The sequence below is a fragment of the Electrona antarctica genome (genome assembly GCF_951216825.1).
Source record: "Electrona antarctica genome assembly, chromosome: 11".
NCBI lineage: Eukaryota > Metazoa > Chordata > Actinopteri > Myctophiformes > Myctophidae > Electrona > Electrona antarctica.
In genome coordinates, this window is record NC_136792.1 from 41,620,603 (window position 1) to 41,637,655 (window position 17,053).

General features: G+C 42.3%; 1 protein-coding gene across 1 annotated transcript; it reads left to right on the forward strand.

Moving 5' to 3' along the window:
• The first annotated feature begins 829 nt into the window (after window positions 1-829).
• LOC306931875 (endonuclease domain-containing 1 protein) lies at window positions 830-7,537 on the forward strand. The gene is made up of 7 exons (XM_079513534.1): window positions 830-853; window positions 2,147-2,355; window positions 2,559-2,668; window positions 4,140-4,240; window positions 4,973-5,087; window positions 6,075-6,231; window positions 6,977-7,537. The coding sequence occupies exons 3-7, from the start codon at window positions 2,591-2,593 to the stop codon at window positions 7,366-7,368; spliced, it is 843 nt and encodes a 280-aa protein (XP_079369660.1). The 5' UTR covers window positions 830-853; window positions 2,147-2,355; window positions 2,559-2,590; the 3' UTR covers window positions 7,369-7,537.
• The last annotated feature ends 9,516 nt before the right edge of the window (window positions 7,538-17,053 follow it).

Consider the following 17,053-nt stretch of genomic DNA (forward strand, 5'->3'; position numbering starts at 1 on the left):
CTGCCCAGCTCTCAGCATCCCTGGCGTCGCCTTCATCTGCAGCATCCCTGGTGCCACTTACACGGTCGTCCGCCTCGTCTCGGCCTCCTGGCAGTCCGCCGGAAGACGCCTCCGCTGCCTCGTCTCGGCGTCCAGGCCGCCCTCCTGACGGCGCCTCCGCTGCCATGTCTCGACCTCTGGGCCGTCCTCCAGACGACGCCTCTGCTCCCTCGTCTCGGCCTCCAGGCCACCCTCCAGATAACGTCCCTGCCTCATCTCGGCCTCCAGGCCGTCCTCCAGACGACGGCACCGCTGCCTCGCCTCGGTCTCCAGACGACGCCTCTCCTGCCTCGTCTTGGCCTCCTGGCCGTCCACCCGATGGCGTCCGTTCTGCCTCATCCCAGTGGCCTGGCCGTCCACCCGATGGTGTCCGTTCTGCCACCTCCCAGCCTCCTGGACGTCCCCCTGAAGTCACCAGCCTTGCCTCTGGCCATTGTCCTGGCCGCCCACCTGAAGGTCCCCTTTGCTCTGGTCCTTTCCCCCCCGTTTCCCTCCTCCAGGCCCCCTCCACCCGCCCTGCTCGTCCCTCGTCAATGTTGTTGGACGTCTGGTATCCGTCCCTTGAGGGGGGGGTATTGTGAGGGTCTGTCTCCCCACAGACCATGTCAGCCCTGGCCACTCCCACTTTCCATTCCACTCTGCAGTCCCAGTCACTCACCTGTCTCCAACTCCCTCGTCAGCCCACCTGTGAACACTTTGACAATTGACCTGCTCCCTTTATAACTGGACTCTTTACAAACACTCACTGTCAGAACATTCGTCATTGTCTCTGAGCGGTACCCTGAAGTTCCTGGTTCTCAGTTTTGTTCATCTTGTAAGGTTTGCTTTTTGGACTCTTAACTACTGCCTTGTACTCTGTGGAGTTTTGCCCTTTGGACTTCTTAGTATTATTTGAAAAGTTTGGCCTTTGGGCTCTCCTGAGATTACAGCTACTACTCATTTTGTTTGTTACCCATTTCTGCCTTGGATTTAAATGAATACTTTGATTTTGAACCTTCCTGTTTGTGGCTTGCATATTGGGTTCAGTCATCCTGTTATCCTGACAATAAGTGTTATAAATATTGGATCGGGAAAAATTGTTATCGCTAGATACTCTAAATCAAATGATCGGAATCGTATCGGGAGCAGAAAATCGTAACCGGGACATCGCTAACAAATCACAAAAAATGCTATATTTTTATTATTTAAATAGTTTACATTTTTTGATGGGATTTAATAACAGATACAAGCTCTCAACGCATCACGCTGTGACATATTGTGAGCTTGTAGACCGGCTAGTCTTTTAATGGTGACGTTTTTTAAGAGAAGAGAAATGGGACAGTTGCATCAACAGTATTACGGTCAGTCTGGGTCATATTCACATGTGCCCATGGGAAAAAAACAGCACATTCACAGATGTGTCAGACAGTGTTATGTAACCAAACACCTGACCTGTGGTCAGTCACACAGAGCTGCTGTCTTTCAAACATTCTGATCAACATATTCCTGATCTAAGTGTTAAAAGACAAAAATAGGTAGTGATTAGTAATTTTCCTGGTCCTCACAAAATAGATAGTTATAAATAAATGTTAGACTTTCAGTATTGGGAACATTTTCAGGTTGGGTTATAGGATTTCTGTTGCTGGCAGGCAAGAAAGCACGCACACGAACACACACACACACACACACACACACACACACACACACACACACACACACACACACACACACACACACACACACACACACACACACACACAATTGAATTAATTTAATTCCATTGGTATAGCAGTGCAATAACATAGGCCTACTAGTGCTGAATCTATGTATTAGAAGAAGCTTACTGTATAGTTCACATAGATTATTCTCATAGTTATAATGACCTTGACCTGTATGACATACAGTATACTGTGGACTAGTTGTTCTCAAGCAGTGGTCCTTGAAGGGTTTCCAGGTGGTCCCCACTCCCAGCTATATAGAGTAGGTAACCAAACGGACCCTATATAAATCTTTAACTCTCGAGAACGTAAAATGAAACCAAATGGACAATCTTATCAACAACAAGTTTTGGGTCTGAGAGGCTAAATCTCATCAAATGTTCATGTAACTATTCATGTCACTTCTGTAGTCGTCTCTCTCGAACGCATGCACGCACGCACGCGCAGACACACGCACACACAGGCTGTCCCTCAGCAGTGCAAACCTTCCTCGCCGCACAAACATCACGTGTGATGCATAGAGATATGAGGGGAGCACAGAAGAAGGTCAAAGTTGAAGAGAGGAGGCGTATATAAGGCAGGGTACGTCTGCTCCAGGCCTACGCTGAGATGGTATAAGGTGCGTATAGACGCGCGTGCACACACACGCATACACATATACACACACACACACACACACACACACACACACACACACACACACACACACACACACACACACACACAGTTGTGGCAGACTGCATGTGCCTGCTGGTTAAATACCTACTGGTTGTATATTACCTGCATCATTCTATTCCCTTCTCTTCTATTGACCACATACAGAACAATTCAAGCTATAGAAGTGTTCAACAAGGATGCCGGCCTCACCACTCCTCTTCACTCTCCTCTCCCTCCTCTCTCTGGTGCAAGCAGATGTTGTGACCCGCTTCCAGGTGAGTGTCTGCTGTCAATACCTTCAAATGCTTTTATTTGAGGAAATATATTCAATATTAATATCAGACGATATTAATATATGGGTAGTTTCACATAAAGAGGAAGACACTGGAGTACACGCACACGTATGCATATTTCAATTTTAAAGAAGGTTCAAATTCATTGTAAAAAAAAATAAAGTACTTGTTTGGACAACAAGCAGCTTTATCTGTGTGCTCCAGTGACTTATCAGGGTTAGTCCTGCATGCAAAGTTACCCAGAGACTATAGTCTATGACTCTATGTTGATGTGAATGGCTATATATACGCGCTGTGAACTTGGACATCTGCTATTTTTAATAGCCAATGCAAAAATCTAATGTTATGTCATTTTATGTTATATCATATAACTTGAATAAATATAAATAAATATGACATCATATAAAACAAACACATTTGGCCAAAGTGAATGATCACGCAGGGTGACATAAGACAAGTCAGTTTACTTTATTATTCCATATGCCGTACACAAGAACATGCGTTTCGGCTATCACTCTGACGAAGGCTGGATAGCATAATCAGTGTTGGAAAGTAACTTATTATATTTAAAGCAATATTGTTACTTTTTTCTAGTAACTAGTACGCTATTATAACTAATTACTTTACATTTTGAGTAATTTAGTACTAATATGTTACTATTTTCCAAAAGTAACTTGTTACTATTTTCACGAGACTTGGTGGTACTGTGGGCTCGAGTGTTAATGAATGGTATAGACTGGATTGGGATGGACTGTCTTTGCAGGCTGCTGCTGATCCATCTGGATCTATAGACTATAGAGTGGATACGGAAACAATGCTCACTTGTCTGTACGTCTGAATTATCGGATGCAGAAGGGCGAGCCTTAAACCATCTGGAACAAACTGGGTAGTGTAACTAGTTACTTTAGTCAGGTTAGTAATATGTAATGCAATAATACATATTTTTAAGTAACTATAGTGATAGGTAATATGTTACCATTTTTGAGTAACCTTTCCGATCGACCCTTCTATTTTGCCAAATGCCTCAAAAATAAGAGCCATATGCTTTTAAAAGGAATGCTATTTCAATGTGGCAAACGGTTCGCAAAATGCATACGCTTACCGACCAACTCAAACTCCAAGGCCTATAGAAAAGAGGAGGGTGCTCCCTGATTTACCCATATCAGCCGTGGTTACCCCAAATGTGCACACTTGTAATATCGGCTAATGAACGTAACCGATGACATCAAAAGAATCCATTAATTAAACACTTTTGCTACCACACTGTAACAAAACGTAATATAGCACAATAAAAACAAAAACAATAACTAAAGGGCAATCTTCTTCAGCTCTAATAGCCCAGAATGGTACAGTATCACATTTGACATAATATACTAATATTTTGTATGACACGGCTGTGGATGTGTGTGCCAAGATGTACCCATATAATTCAGTCAACCGTCTATTCATGTAGGATGTGCCAGAGTGTATGGAGTTCTTCTACAAAGGTAAGGTACCAGAGTGGGGGGATGCTGCATCTGATGCTGCCCACATCTGCCAGAGATTCACCAACAGGTGATTAATACAGTATCTCCCTTTATACATGCTGGTGAACTGCTGCTGCTGTAGCCAACAGTTAGACACAGTCTGTGTTAAAGCTATGTAACTTAATTAATTAGAGAATACATTTTATTTTGAATATATCTATAGTGTCTGACCACTACTGGTTGATAAATGTTATGGGCTATACTGCCTGTTGGTCAAAATACAATTTATCCCTTGAGTTTACAAAAGTGTGTTCTGTTCGCTCAGTGGTTCAAAAAGAAAGAAAGAAAAAACAGGACCTGGGTTCGAATCTTAGGTAGGACCAGAACGTTTCAGAGAGTGCAGCTTTAAAGGGCCGTTCACACTAACTAGCAACTAGAACTACGTCCCGATCACGTCTTTTGCTCCAGATCCGATTCCAATCATTTGAAAATGACGTGATCTGCCCTGATTTCCGATCACCTGATTGGATCGGGACAACCATAACTATACAAATATAGTTTAAAATGTTTTTCTATTACTGTTAAGTCAAGTGGATGACAGAGTTCAAACCACAACTATAAATACAATGGTGAACAATATAGATAGTTATCATTATAGTTGTAGTGCTCAGTCTGAACCTCTGAGTTCAATTTGGGTCATTGGCTCATTACATTCAGAGTTCTTCCAGGCTTCAGTATTTTGCACTGTGCAGTTGCAACGCTTCCACTGTTTTCCTTAACTACTTGACCACTCCCAGCATGCCTCTCTGTCAACCACCAGGTATCACTTTGCTACCCTGTATGACACCAAGCACCGCATCGCTGTCTACTCTGCATACCGCTTCCAGCCCAGCGATGGAGGCGGCAGGGAGAAACGATGGTTTGTGGAGCCTCAGGTTGGTACAATATATAGTCAGTACTTCGTGTGTGTGTGTGTGTGTGTGTGTGTGTGTGTGTGTGTGTGTGTGTGTGTGTGTGTGTGTGTGTGTGTGTGTGTGTGTGTGTGTGTGTGTGTGTGTGTGTGTGTGTGTGTGTGTGTGTGTGTGTGTGTGTGTGTGTGTGTGTGTGTGTGTGTGTGTGTGTGTGTGACTCATGCATGTACAGTATTATGATACTAGAATCTTGCACGCCGTCTAAGGCTAAGCAGTCCGTGTTGTTATTGTTTCAACGTGAATATCGTGTCTGAGTGAGAGACACACACACAAACCGTACATTTTCAACGAAGGTAGACAGCGATGTGTCTTTGGCCACTGGCACTGACCGTGTTGTTCCGTGTTGTTGTGCGAGCGAGAGAACTGCAAAAGCTGGGTGTAGGAAAGCCATACTGGGATTGGCCAGTAGTCGCAGACTCCACAACGCTGGGTTGAAGACGCAGAGGTCAAGACAGTGACTTATCACGGCGACAAAGCACGGGCGCGAACGGCACTTCTGCATATGTCATGTTGTATGACTTGGCCACCTGAACGGGCACACTTCCCTGTGTATTTGGTTTCTTCCTGGAGGCTGAAACCTTGACAGTCAAATGTGCCAATGAAAAAAACAGTGATGTAATGACATCACAATATCATCTCCTCCCTTAACCTCAACTTCAGTTCAGGTGGATCACCACCCATCACCACCCACCAGGCAAACCAGGCATACTGGTGGATGTGTCCACATAAAAACGACATTTTAACAAATCTTCTTCCTTATATAATAATAATACCTGATTATCATGTTATAGGGTGGAAATAAATCACGGCACTCCATCTTTAAGTGGTTTTGCCCACTCAATTCATAATTAACGCTCCAATTTTGGGAACGGAACCGGTTCAACCCTGGTGGAAAAGGAGCTAGAGTGTGATGTGTGTTTAATATGTTATCTCTGTTCTTCATCCCTCTAGCTGGTGAACCCATCCTGGCAAGCAGAAATGAAGGATGGCTACTGGCTGGGAAAAGACAACCCTGGGGTCTTCCTAGGAGAGAGACAGGCTCTCAATGAGGACTACACACACTCTGGCTTCGATCGCGGACACCTCAATCCCAATGGACACCATGCCGGTAGTTCAATTTAGAAAAATGTATCTCTCTCTTTCAATCACTCCCTTCCTTACACTCTCACCCACATCCACCTGATGGATTCCATAAAGCCATCTTGAGCCATTTGAATCCAAACAAATTCATTAATCAGACCCATATCCTATATGGATCTTTATAGTTTCATCTCAGACATTTGTACATGTCTTTAAAAACTGATAAAGAAGAAGGGTGAACCTGGGGGTGAATCCTGGGGGCTCATGCCCTGTTTCGCATGTCAGATGTCCTCTCAGTGTCACTTGTAATAACCAAGTCCTTCTTTCTTGGAAGCTTGCATTTTTCAATGCACCTTTAGTACATTACCTATAGTTTCTTTGGCACTGCAGGGATTTCACTCCTGGGATCAATTAAAAGTGATCTGATCTAACCTAATACAGTGGCGTGCACAGACATTTTGAGGGGCAGGTGCAGAAGTGAAAAAAGGGCACCTTGTGCAGAGCGTGGAACCGCCGGCTGCCTTAATAGTGTGTGAAATGTATTGATATAATAATATATCACAAGCATTTAATCCAGAATTGATCAATGTCACCACGGGCCATCATACTGTATACACTGTACAAAACAAAATAAAATTAACAAGCTGTTCAAAAAAAGAACGTTCAAAAGGGCACATTTGCTGTCCAGAGGCCAGCAAATTACCTTTATCTTTCATTCTGCCTCTCTCTCTCTCTCTCTCTCTCTCTCTCTCTCTCTCTCTCTCTCTCTCCAGTCCCTAGCCGTAATGCCACCTTCACCCTGACCAACGTAGTTCCCCAGAACCGCAAGATGAACCAGGATGCATGGAGGATCCATGAGGAACAGCTCACCGGGCTGTTCCGGGCCCAGTGCTCCGAGGCATATGTTCTGGTGGGGGCCATTCCGTCCGAGGACAACTGGATCGTCAAGAACAACGTAAAGCGAGTCAACATCCCTGATTACCTGTGGAAAGCCTACTGCTGTGTGGACAACAACGGGCGGCCTGTAAAGAGTGGCGCTGCCACGGCCAGGAACACAGAGCAGAACTTGGTGGAGAAGATCTCTCTGGGCGAACTGGGGGAGTTCTTCCAGCAGTTCACCAACCAGCCAGTAGGGGAGCTGTTCTACAACAACTGCAGAGCTTAAGGAAACATTATTCTGTCAGATCTGTTGTCCTATTAAATGCCCTGAAATCTTTGCTTTATTTGGACTATCAGTGTAGTCACAGAATAAAAGAATTAAACTGGTTTCATGTTGATAATATGTAACTATTAATGTTTTAGAGAGAAACATCACTGCTTGTAACAAATAAACCCCAAAAGCCTTATTTGATATTGTTGTGCTAACACAAACACAGTGTGGGGGTCCCCTGATGATTTGGAAACATAGTTTTAACACTCAGTAAGAGTACACAAAGAGCAAACAAACCAACATACAGTATAGGCAATACGTGTACAAAAGTGACTTTTTTAAATGCAACTGAAATAGTAATAAGACCATACTATATACTATACTACCAGTAAGACGCCCTGAGGGCGAGAAGCGACCTCGTCCTGAAACAACAGGTCTGGGAATGCCCATATATGGACCTTTTTTTGGGGCCCCTCCTATATCCAGCTTTTAGTGTATGTATGTCCTATACACAAACATTACATTCCCATTGGTAATGAATGCAGAATTGTACGTCATAGTGTCTGAGCAAATGGGCATAGTGTCTGTTTTACGCCATGATGATGTACGATGATAAGAGCGCCCCTCACTTCACACGGGTGTGATTTTTTTTAATTGACGTTTTCGGGCCGGGTAGGACGTAAAATGTGTGCTAATTAATTAGTAAGGCCAGGCGGAACCTCTGCCCAGCCCAGTTAGGGCCGGGCATTCATTTTCGGGCCTGTTGCACTAATAACTTTGGGGCGGGCCCTTCTAGAGTTTGAATGGACAGGTATCAGTTCACATCGAAGAGGAAGGACGGATCAACATATGGAATGTCAGAACAGGTCAGCTCCATACAGTATGTGCGTGTAACAGCCGGGAATTGAACCCTGGTCTCCCACATGGAAAGCCAACATCTTAACCACTAAGACAAGTCAATGGCAATTGCCTATGACTCGGGGGAGACATTAGAGTTTTGAGGTCGTCAGGCTGAGGCTGTGAGCCACTGCTAAAATAGCCGTCAGTTAATAAAGCTGAATAACTCTAGCATTAAACGTTAGGGAGACTGGGATTTGAACATGAACTCTCTGTGCTGAGAGTCTGTCTGATCATCAGCCCCTACTATACCATCACTCAGTAACAACTGCCTCTTTGTACTTTAGAAGCGATCTTTTGTATGTTAGCCTTGAGTTAGTAAAGTTGAAAGAATGAAGCCTTGAATTGGGATTTGACCACAGAATCACACAAGAGTTGTTTTGTATGCTGGTGTAACACCTGGGAATCGAACCCGGGTCCCCCGCACGGAAGGCCAACATCTTGACCAATAAGCCAACGCAATTGCCTATGGCTCAGGGGAGATATGAGACTTTTGACGTCATCAGGCTGAGGCTGTGAGCCACTGCTACAATTTGAGCCTTCAGTTAATACAGCTCTACATGTACAAATCCCTGTTCTCCTCCTATAGTTTAATGCTGGAGTGTTTCAACTTTACTAACTGAAGGCTAACACACAAAATTACCAGGAGATTTTGTCTGAGTGTGTCTGACTGATGGTGCAGTGGTCTAATGATCAGACTCTCTGTACAGACATTCCGTGTTCAAGTCCCATTGCTCATATATATAGCTCAATGCTGTAGTACTTTGAACTTTTCAAGGCTTGAAAAAAAGAAGAAAAAAAAAAAACTCAAAAGCACCAGGAGAAATCTGCTGAGTGCCCAAAGGTGCCTTGGTTCAATGGTGTGGTGCGCTTGATCGATTGCCTCTGCTACAGACAGTTGGCAGGTTCAAGTCCCATGTCATCAAGGTGCTGGAGGACCATCGGGAGGGGTGCTCTCTCCCCCTGTTTCTTGAGAAGTAACAGTTGGGGCTTATGTCTGAAAGAACCCTGTTCACCTAACATTTTACAGATAAGAATTAGGTCAAACGTTTAAAAAAAAATCACACCCGTGTGAACTGTAGTGGCAATTTTAGAATGTCAATTATAACTATTAAATATATAAGTAGTACCTTGTCTTCCATTCAGTCAAATAGGATGGACTATCACAAATACGCATTCGGACTGACCGACAGCTGTCACCTGACAGCTGAATTAGTTTCCAAGCCAGGCAGAAGGTGTTACTATTGCCAAATAGATCTCATCTTTCCATCCTACTGTAAAACACCATGTCAGCAAATATACATTGGGATAACTATTCCTGTCAGAGCAAAAAGGAGACTACCAATACAGCTGTCAAATCTGACAGCTGGAGTTCCCATGCTCACGAAGACCATTGTCAACAAAGGTGTTGCTAGTGGTGTGCTCTCTCATCTTAGCTTGGATGAGAATAGCATGTTGTTTCCTGCTTGCTTAACTCCGACCATAAACGGAGATGTAGTGAGATCACCTGTTATTATCTATCCATGTCCTGTTGTATTTGAATAAAACACCTGTCACTGACTGTCAATTTGGGGGTGTGTGGTTGGGAAATAAAGGGGAGGGAAAGGAACAACTTGGGGAGGAACGGGGTGAGACTCACTTTTGACTGTACTACGATGAGCAACCATGCTACCATTCTGCTGTACTGAGATGATCGGAACGAATAAAGAACGATGATTGACAATATGCCGGACTCCTTGATGCTGTGTCATGCCTTCACCTCCCTCTGCTGATTGCCAATGATGGGACCTCATAATTTCCTTAACAAATGACGCTATGTGAGCAGGGTATTTCAGACAAATGGCATCAGCGTTGGCCAGACGGGTCACTAACAAATGACGCAGTGACGCAGGGCCGATATCTTGTCTTCACCATAGATGAGTACTTGGTACAAAAAAACCGACAATTTTAAAGATGGGGGCAAAGCAGAGCCGAAAGAGACTTCGACAAGAAATGAGCGACGCACAGCAAAGGGAGGCGATACTTCGACTCCAACTAGAGGACCAGAAAAAGCTAATGGACCAGGCAGAGTCACGTGTGACACTCCTGGAACAAGAACTTCAAACTGCGGTGTTACTACTACACGCCAACACAACCAACCACCCGGACCAAGCCAACTACGCCGAAACAACCAACTACAACGATGAAGCCAGCGCAGCCAACACCATTCCTGTCAACGATGAAGATGATAGCTACTACAACGACCAAAGAAGAGACACACAACTCCACGTGTCCCTACCAAACAACAACTATTATGCCGACCGCAACCACAACAGAGACCAGCCAGAACCAGACTTTCAAATGACCAAACACAGAGGAAAAGAAATAACCAATCAACTGAGCGGCTTCCAGCTAGACCACATCAGCGAGCCTACCCCAAGACCAAGACAACACCCACCGCCGTGGGAAGCCTGGCGTAACCAGCCTGGCAACCCAGGACCATACCACAGCCGACCAGTGAGAGGACAAGTACATACCCGAGCCAGGGTTGAGGCTGTACTCCAGGAAAGGAAGGACAGAAGAAGACGGCAACTAAACCACGCACGCCACATGGGAGAGGACTTGTGCTATTACTGCGGCCAGACAGGTCATATGAAACGTTGGTGTCCACTGAACCATGCTGCTGTATTACGCCGCACAGCAACGACGGGCCAGCAAATCAATTTTGGCTAAAGAAAACAAACTACGAAAGGGTAAATACAATTGAAAATAACTAGATCTTTAGTTTGTAATTTACCCTATGTGATTTAATCTATTTAGTCTTACATGTGCAAGTAGTGAACTACAAAAGTTTTGATAAACTACTAAAAATCTAATCTAAATTTTAATCTAACTAGACTCCAATCTAAAATTTGTAAAAGTGTAGGCAAGAACAACAATGTTAGAAAATCCTAAAATAGGATGATAAGATATTGGAATTCATTTCCACGCACATATACTGTACTAAAGGAACTCCTCATTTAACACCCCGTCCCCAAAATGGCAAGAGGGGGAGGGGTCATTGGTACAGCCTATGTGTGGGTTAGTTAAAAGGAATACATTTATAGTTTTGCAAATAAATTAATATGGATCTAAGTAATTATTCAAAAGTGAGTGTTTCAAGGTGTTAAAATCAATAGTGTGAAATCAATCATTTATGATGGTTTAACAAGGTTAAACGTCTAATATTATTTTATCTCCTGTCAATTATTCTGGTATTTACTAGGTAGCACTAGGCCTTTAGTATAGAAAACAGAGAGAAAGGATTTATTTTCGGGTGAGATCTGCAAAAAATCGAATCTAGTGAGCTTACGAAAGTTAAATAGTTCCTTTCTCTTAAATACTCCGAGCTGGTGACAGTCCCTCGTCAATATTTGAAAGTGTATGGTAAATACTCCGAGCTGGTGACAGTCCCTCGTCAATATTTATTTAACGCTAACTTAAGTAATATAATACAGAAAATGTTGAACGAATGGAGATAATATTTAGACCTCACCTTGTTCACATTAGCAACAGTTTAATTTGAATTAATTCGATATTGGAAAAAACAAATGTCTGATTTACAGCCTTCCTTTCTCTCTCTTTCTCTGTCCAGCTGGCAGAATGGGGGGGGGAGGAAAGGTATTTGTGTGTTTGTGGGTGACTGAGTTAAAAGTAGCAGAGAGCCTAAACTACAGGATTTGGTCACGGTCAGTTTATTTATTTATTTATTTTCGGGTGTGAAAACAGCCTGAGAGGGGGACTAACAGTGGCCATATTCAATTATTTTAATTGTTGAGTGTTTAAATTCTATCCTAATAGAATCCATTTTAAGTCTTTCCATTTGAATGTAAATCCTACCTTAATTGTAAGTTTAATCATTTCAGTAAAATTTTGTTCTTAACTAAACTATTATAGGTACGTGTAGTGTGGAATTACACTTTACCAACAAATAGTATTGGGAACGGAGCAAGAAATAACTACCTTTCCTAAAATTAGCAGATCTACAAGATCTTTCTAGATGTGCGTATCTTCCTAAATTTAACTAGATGTGTTCACTATCTCCTAATTTAACTATAGATGTGTTTTTTTTTTTTCTTGATTCTAGATGTGTCCAGTAATTTTTAAAGTTCTTAGAAGTGTAATTTTTAAAGTTCTTAGAAGTGCAATTTTTAAAAGTCTTAAAGTGAAAATAGATAATAATTTTAGAATGTCAATTATAACTATTAAATATATAAGTAGTACCTTGTCTTCCATTCAGTCAAATAGGATGGACTATCACAAATACGCATTCGGACTGACCGACAGCTGTCACCTGACAGCTGAATTAGTTTCCAAGCCAGGCAGAAGGTGTTACTATTGCCAAATAGATCTCATCTTTCCATCCTACTGTAAAACACCATGTCAGCAAATATACATTGGGATAACTATTCCTGTCAGAGCAAAAAGGAGACTACCAATACAGCTGTCAAATCTGACAGCTGGAGTTCCCATGCTCACGAAGACCATTGTCAACAAAGGTGTTGCTAGTGGTGTGCTCTCTCATCTTAGCTTGGATGAGAATAGCATGTTGTTTCCTGCTTGCTTAACTCCGACCATAAACGGAGATGTAGTGAGACCACCTGTTATTATCTATCCATGTCCTGTTGTATTTGAATAAAACACCTGTCACTGACTGTCAATTTGGGGGTGTGTGGTTGGGAAATAAAGGGGAGGGAAAGGAACAACTTGGGGAGGAACGGGGTGAGACTCACTTTTGACTGTACTACGATGAGCAACCATGCTACCATTCTGCTGTACTGAGATGATCGGAACGAATAAAGAACGATGATTGACAATATGCCGGACTCCTTGATGCTGTGTCATGCCTTCACCTCCCTCTGCTGATTGCCAATAATGGGACCTCATAATTTCCTTAACAGAACTGAGTGGTGTAAGGTTTTATATAGCATGATCAGCTGTGGTCTGACGTAATGTCTGACGTAATGAAATCATTATTATTATATAAGGTAAGGTATTATATAGCCTGATCAGCTCTGATCTGACGTAATGAAATCACACCCGGATGTGATTTCACAACTGGCCTTTTTTGTGCAGAAAAAATGAGCATGGTTGCTACGGTCATCCAGTTCACCCGGGTGTGATTTAATTACGTCAGAAATTATTTTGAACATAGCAACCATGCTCATTTTTTTCTGCACACAAAAGCCAGTTGTAGGAGTGGTTTACACCACTCAAAAAAATAGCAATGCATTTTGGCCCATCATCCGACAGAATAGTGTATGTGTATTTGCATACTGGGCCCTGATTATAATCGTCGGCAATGGCATACTGTCATAGTATGTCATTTTTCTTGATTTTCAACGATAACAAAAATTACTATAGTGTGTAATTTTTATATCATTTTCATATTTTTTTTTAAAATTTTGAAAACAAATGAAAAAACTACATACTAAATAGTTAATGGTTTTGGCTCATCATCTGACAGAATAGTCTGTGTATTTGCATACTGGGCCCTGATTGGTGCCCCAAAACTTGGTGGGAAAGTCCCTCTTTTATGTCTGGCTTCCAGGCCAGTTGGAAAAGGGCACACTGAGAGGTGGTAAGAGTATGATAAATTGGACATTTTCATGGTAAAAGTTTAGCTGGACAGAGTTCTTTCAGACATAAGCCCCAACCGTTACTTCTCAGACATAAGCCCCAATCGTTACTTCTCAGGAAACAGGGGGAGAGTGCACCCCTCCCGATGGTCTCCAGCACCTTGATGACATGGGACTTGAACCTGCCAACTGTCTGCAGCAGAGGCAAACGATCAAGCGCACCACACCATTGAGCCAAGGCACCTTTGGGCATTCAGCAGATGTCTCCTGGTGCTTTTGAGTTTTTATTTTTTATTCGAGCCTTGAAAAGTTCAAAGTCTCCTGGTAATTTTGAAGTGATCTTTTTTTGTTAGCCTTCAGTTAGTGCAGTTAAAATAACACAGATAACACATATTAATCAGAAGTTTCTTAGCGCTGTTGAGGTCTTTTTTTGTACAGTATATGGAGATCTACGGGTTTGAGGTCAGATGTAGAGTTGCTGGCCGGCTCCATACAGTATATGCAGATCTAGGTGATGATCCAGTCTTCTCCATGTATGGCTATTCAGGGTTTGATGAGGTCAGTGTTGTGATCTTCATATATGGAGACAGCCATATATGGAGTGTGTCACGACTCGAGGCGTGAGTGGTGACGGACTGGCGGCCATATATGGTGGCGTTTCAGACGGTGTGGATTGCGTGTGTCGAAATTGAAGTCGGTGGGGCGAATGGTTCTCAAGTTACGTGACGTGTTGAGGTTATGCATGCACCCATCCGTGACACATCTCAAATAAAGTTGTTTAATTTATATACAAGAATAAAACAGTCAGTAAACCACAGTTCACTGGCCGGGGAGAACACTAAAGACTTATAATGTGTTGAGTAGACAGTGTAGTAGACTTTAGCAGCATGGTATTCTATCAAGGCAAGCATACAAGGTGCAAGACAGGCTGAAGGCCACATGAGGTCCACATGTAGCCATGGATGCTATCAGTTCTCATCTTGTTTTGTTCTTTTCATTATTTCTTTTAGTGGTCTTAATTTGTTTATAGTGGTGAGCCCAGAGAGTCATTGTATTTTAGTGGGCTACAGTTGGAGGCCATCGATATTGTCCTTTTCTTTTTGCTGAGGTTTGCGTGATCTGCGCAAAAGGACAGTTAACCCATTTTGGGCGGGAACCCCTTTTGGTGTTTTAAACATTGTTATAATTTAGCTATTGAAAAATAGCAGATCTACAAGCTCATAGCGCGCCACCGAGTGGCGCGCTACGAGCTTGTAGGTCTGCTATTTTTGAAAAATCGTGAAAATATTTATTTCAGAAAACTGGAGGATTTAGAAGGATTTTTTTAAATTTTGAGGTCAGGCCTAAATGGGTCAAATGATAAGGGACAATATCGGTGGCACCCAACTGTATGCTTCTTTGTCTCTGTTGCTGTTCATTGTCATGGCTGCTAGTGCCCACCTGATGTTGTGTGGGAGTGGGAGTCTCGGCTGCTGCAGGCCATACTGAAAAACAGGCAGCTTACAAAAAGTCTTCAGACTTGGATGTAATTCTAACATGTTCAGGTCATCAGATTTCATTCCAAAGAGGATACTATGATCTCTCTCCATCTTATAATACATTTAACATAGATCTTTTCCCTCAACCTTCTTCCAGGAGGAAGGAAGTTCCGGTTTGAATTTCCACAGAGTATTACTTGCGCAAGCAGAGCGTGCAAGTACTGCGATCGGCTGGGTATGTATGTCGGTGTTGTAGACCGTCCTATAAGGGGCCACCATTCTTGATGACGTAACTAAGGTGCGTTTGGTGATCAGCTGGGTATGTATGTATGTATGTATGTATGTATGTATGTATGTATGTATGTATGTATGTATGTATGTATGTATGTATGTATGTATGTATGTATGTAGCCTATGTATGGATGTCGGGGTAGGAATGGTGGTCCCTTAATGGCTGTTGATGGTGACGTAAATAAGGTACGTTTCAAGGTTGGTATAAGGTCAATAACGGGTCTACAGTTGTAATAGACAGTATTACTATAGTATGTTGTTGAAAAGCACCTCCTATATACAGCTTTGACAATGAAAGGAGCATTTACGTCATGTGTGGAGGAGCAAATCGGCTTTTCTAAACACAGTGCAACTGTTTCAATTCAGCTCGGGGCTTATATATACTGTATACACACACACACACATGAATTTATGTATATATATATATATATATATATATATATATATTTACACACACACACACACACACACCATATATATCACATAAATTCAGTTGTCATCTTACATGATCATGGTGAGAAGATGAGTTTTTTAAAAACATTGTATCATGGTTAAAAGATAATAACATAAGTTGACAAATTAATTCATGAAGAAGTACATACATTTTTTATTGGATGATGTACGACAACAAGAGCGCCCCTCACTTCACACGGGTGTGATTTTTTTTTTAAACCATGAAAAACGACATACTACAGTATGTCAGGTTTTTTTGTATAATAATATGACCCTTCCACATACAGTAGTCGATTTTGTTTTTACACTGGAATTAAATATGCTATTAGCTTTAGATCTTATACACACAGGTATCATTTATATCAGTGGTTCCCAAAGTGGGGACCAGCTAAATGATAGTTTGGAACCAAATGGGTCTGTAACTCAGAGAGTATACAAATGGAACCAAATGGGTCTGTAACTCAGAGAGTATACAAATGGAACCAAATGGGTCTGTAACTCAGAGAGTATACAAATGGAACCAAATGGGTCTGTAACTCAGAGAGTATACAAATGGAACCAAATGGGTCTGTAACTCAGAGAGTATACAAATGGAACCAAATGGACAATGGGTCTGTAACTCAGAGAGTATACAAATGGAACCAAATGGACAATGGGTCTGTAACTCAGAGAGTATACAAATGGAACCAAATGGACAATGGGTCTGTAACTCAGAGAGTATACAAATGGAACCAAATGGACAATGGGTCTGTAACTCAGAGAGTATACAAATTGAACCAAATGGACAATGGGTCTGTAACTCAGAGAGCATACAAATGGAACCAAATGGACAATGGGTCTGTAACTCAGAGAGTATACAAATGGAACCAAATGGACAATGGGTCTGTAACTCAGAGAGTATACAAATGGAACCAAATGGACAATGGGTCTGTAACTCAGAGAGTATACAAATGGAACCAAATGGACAATGGGTCTGTAACTCAG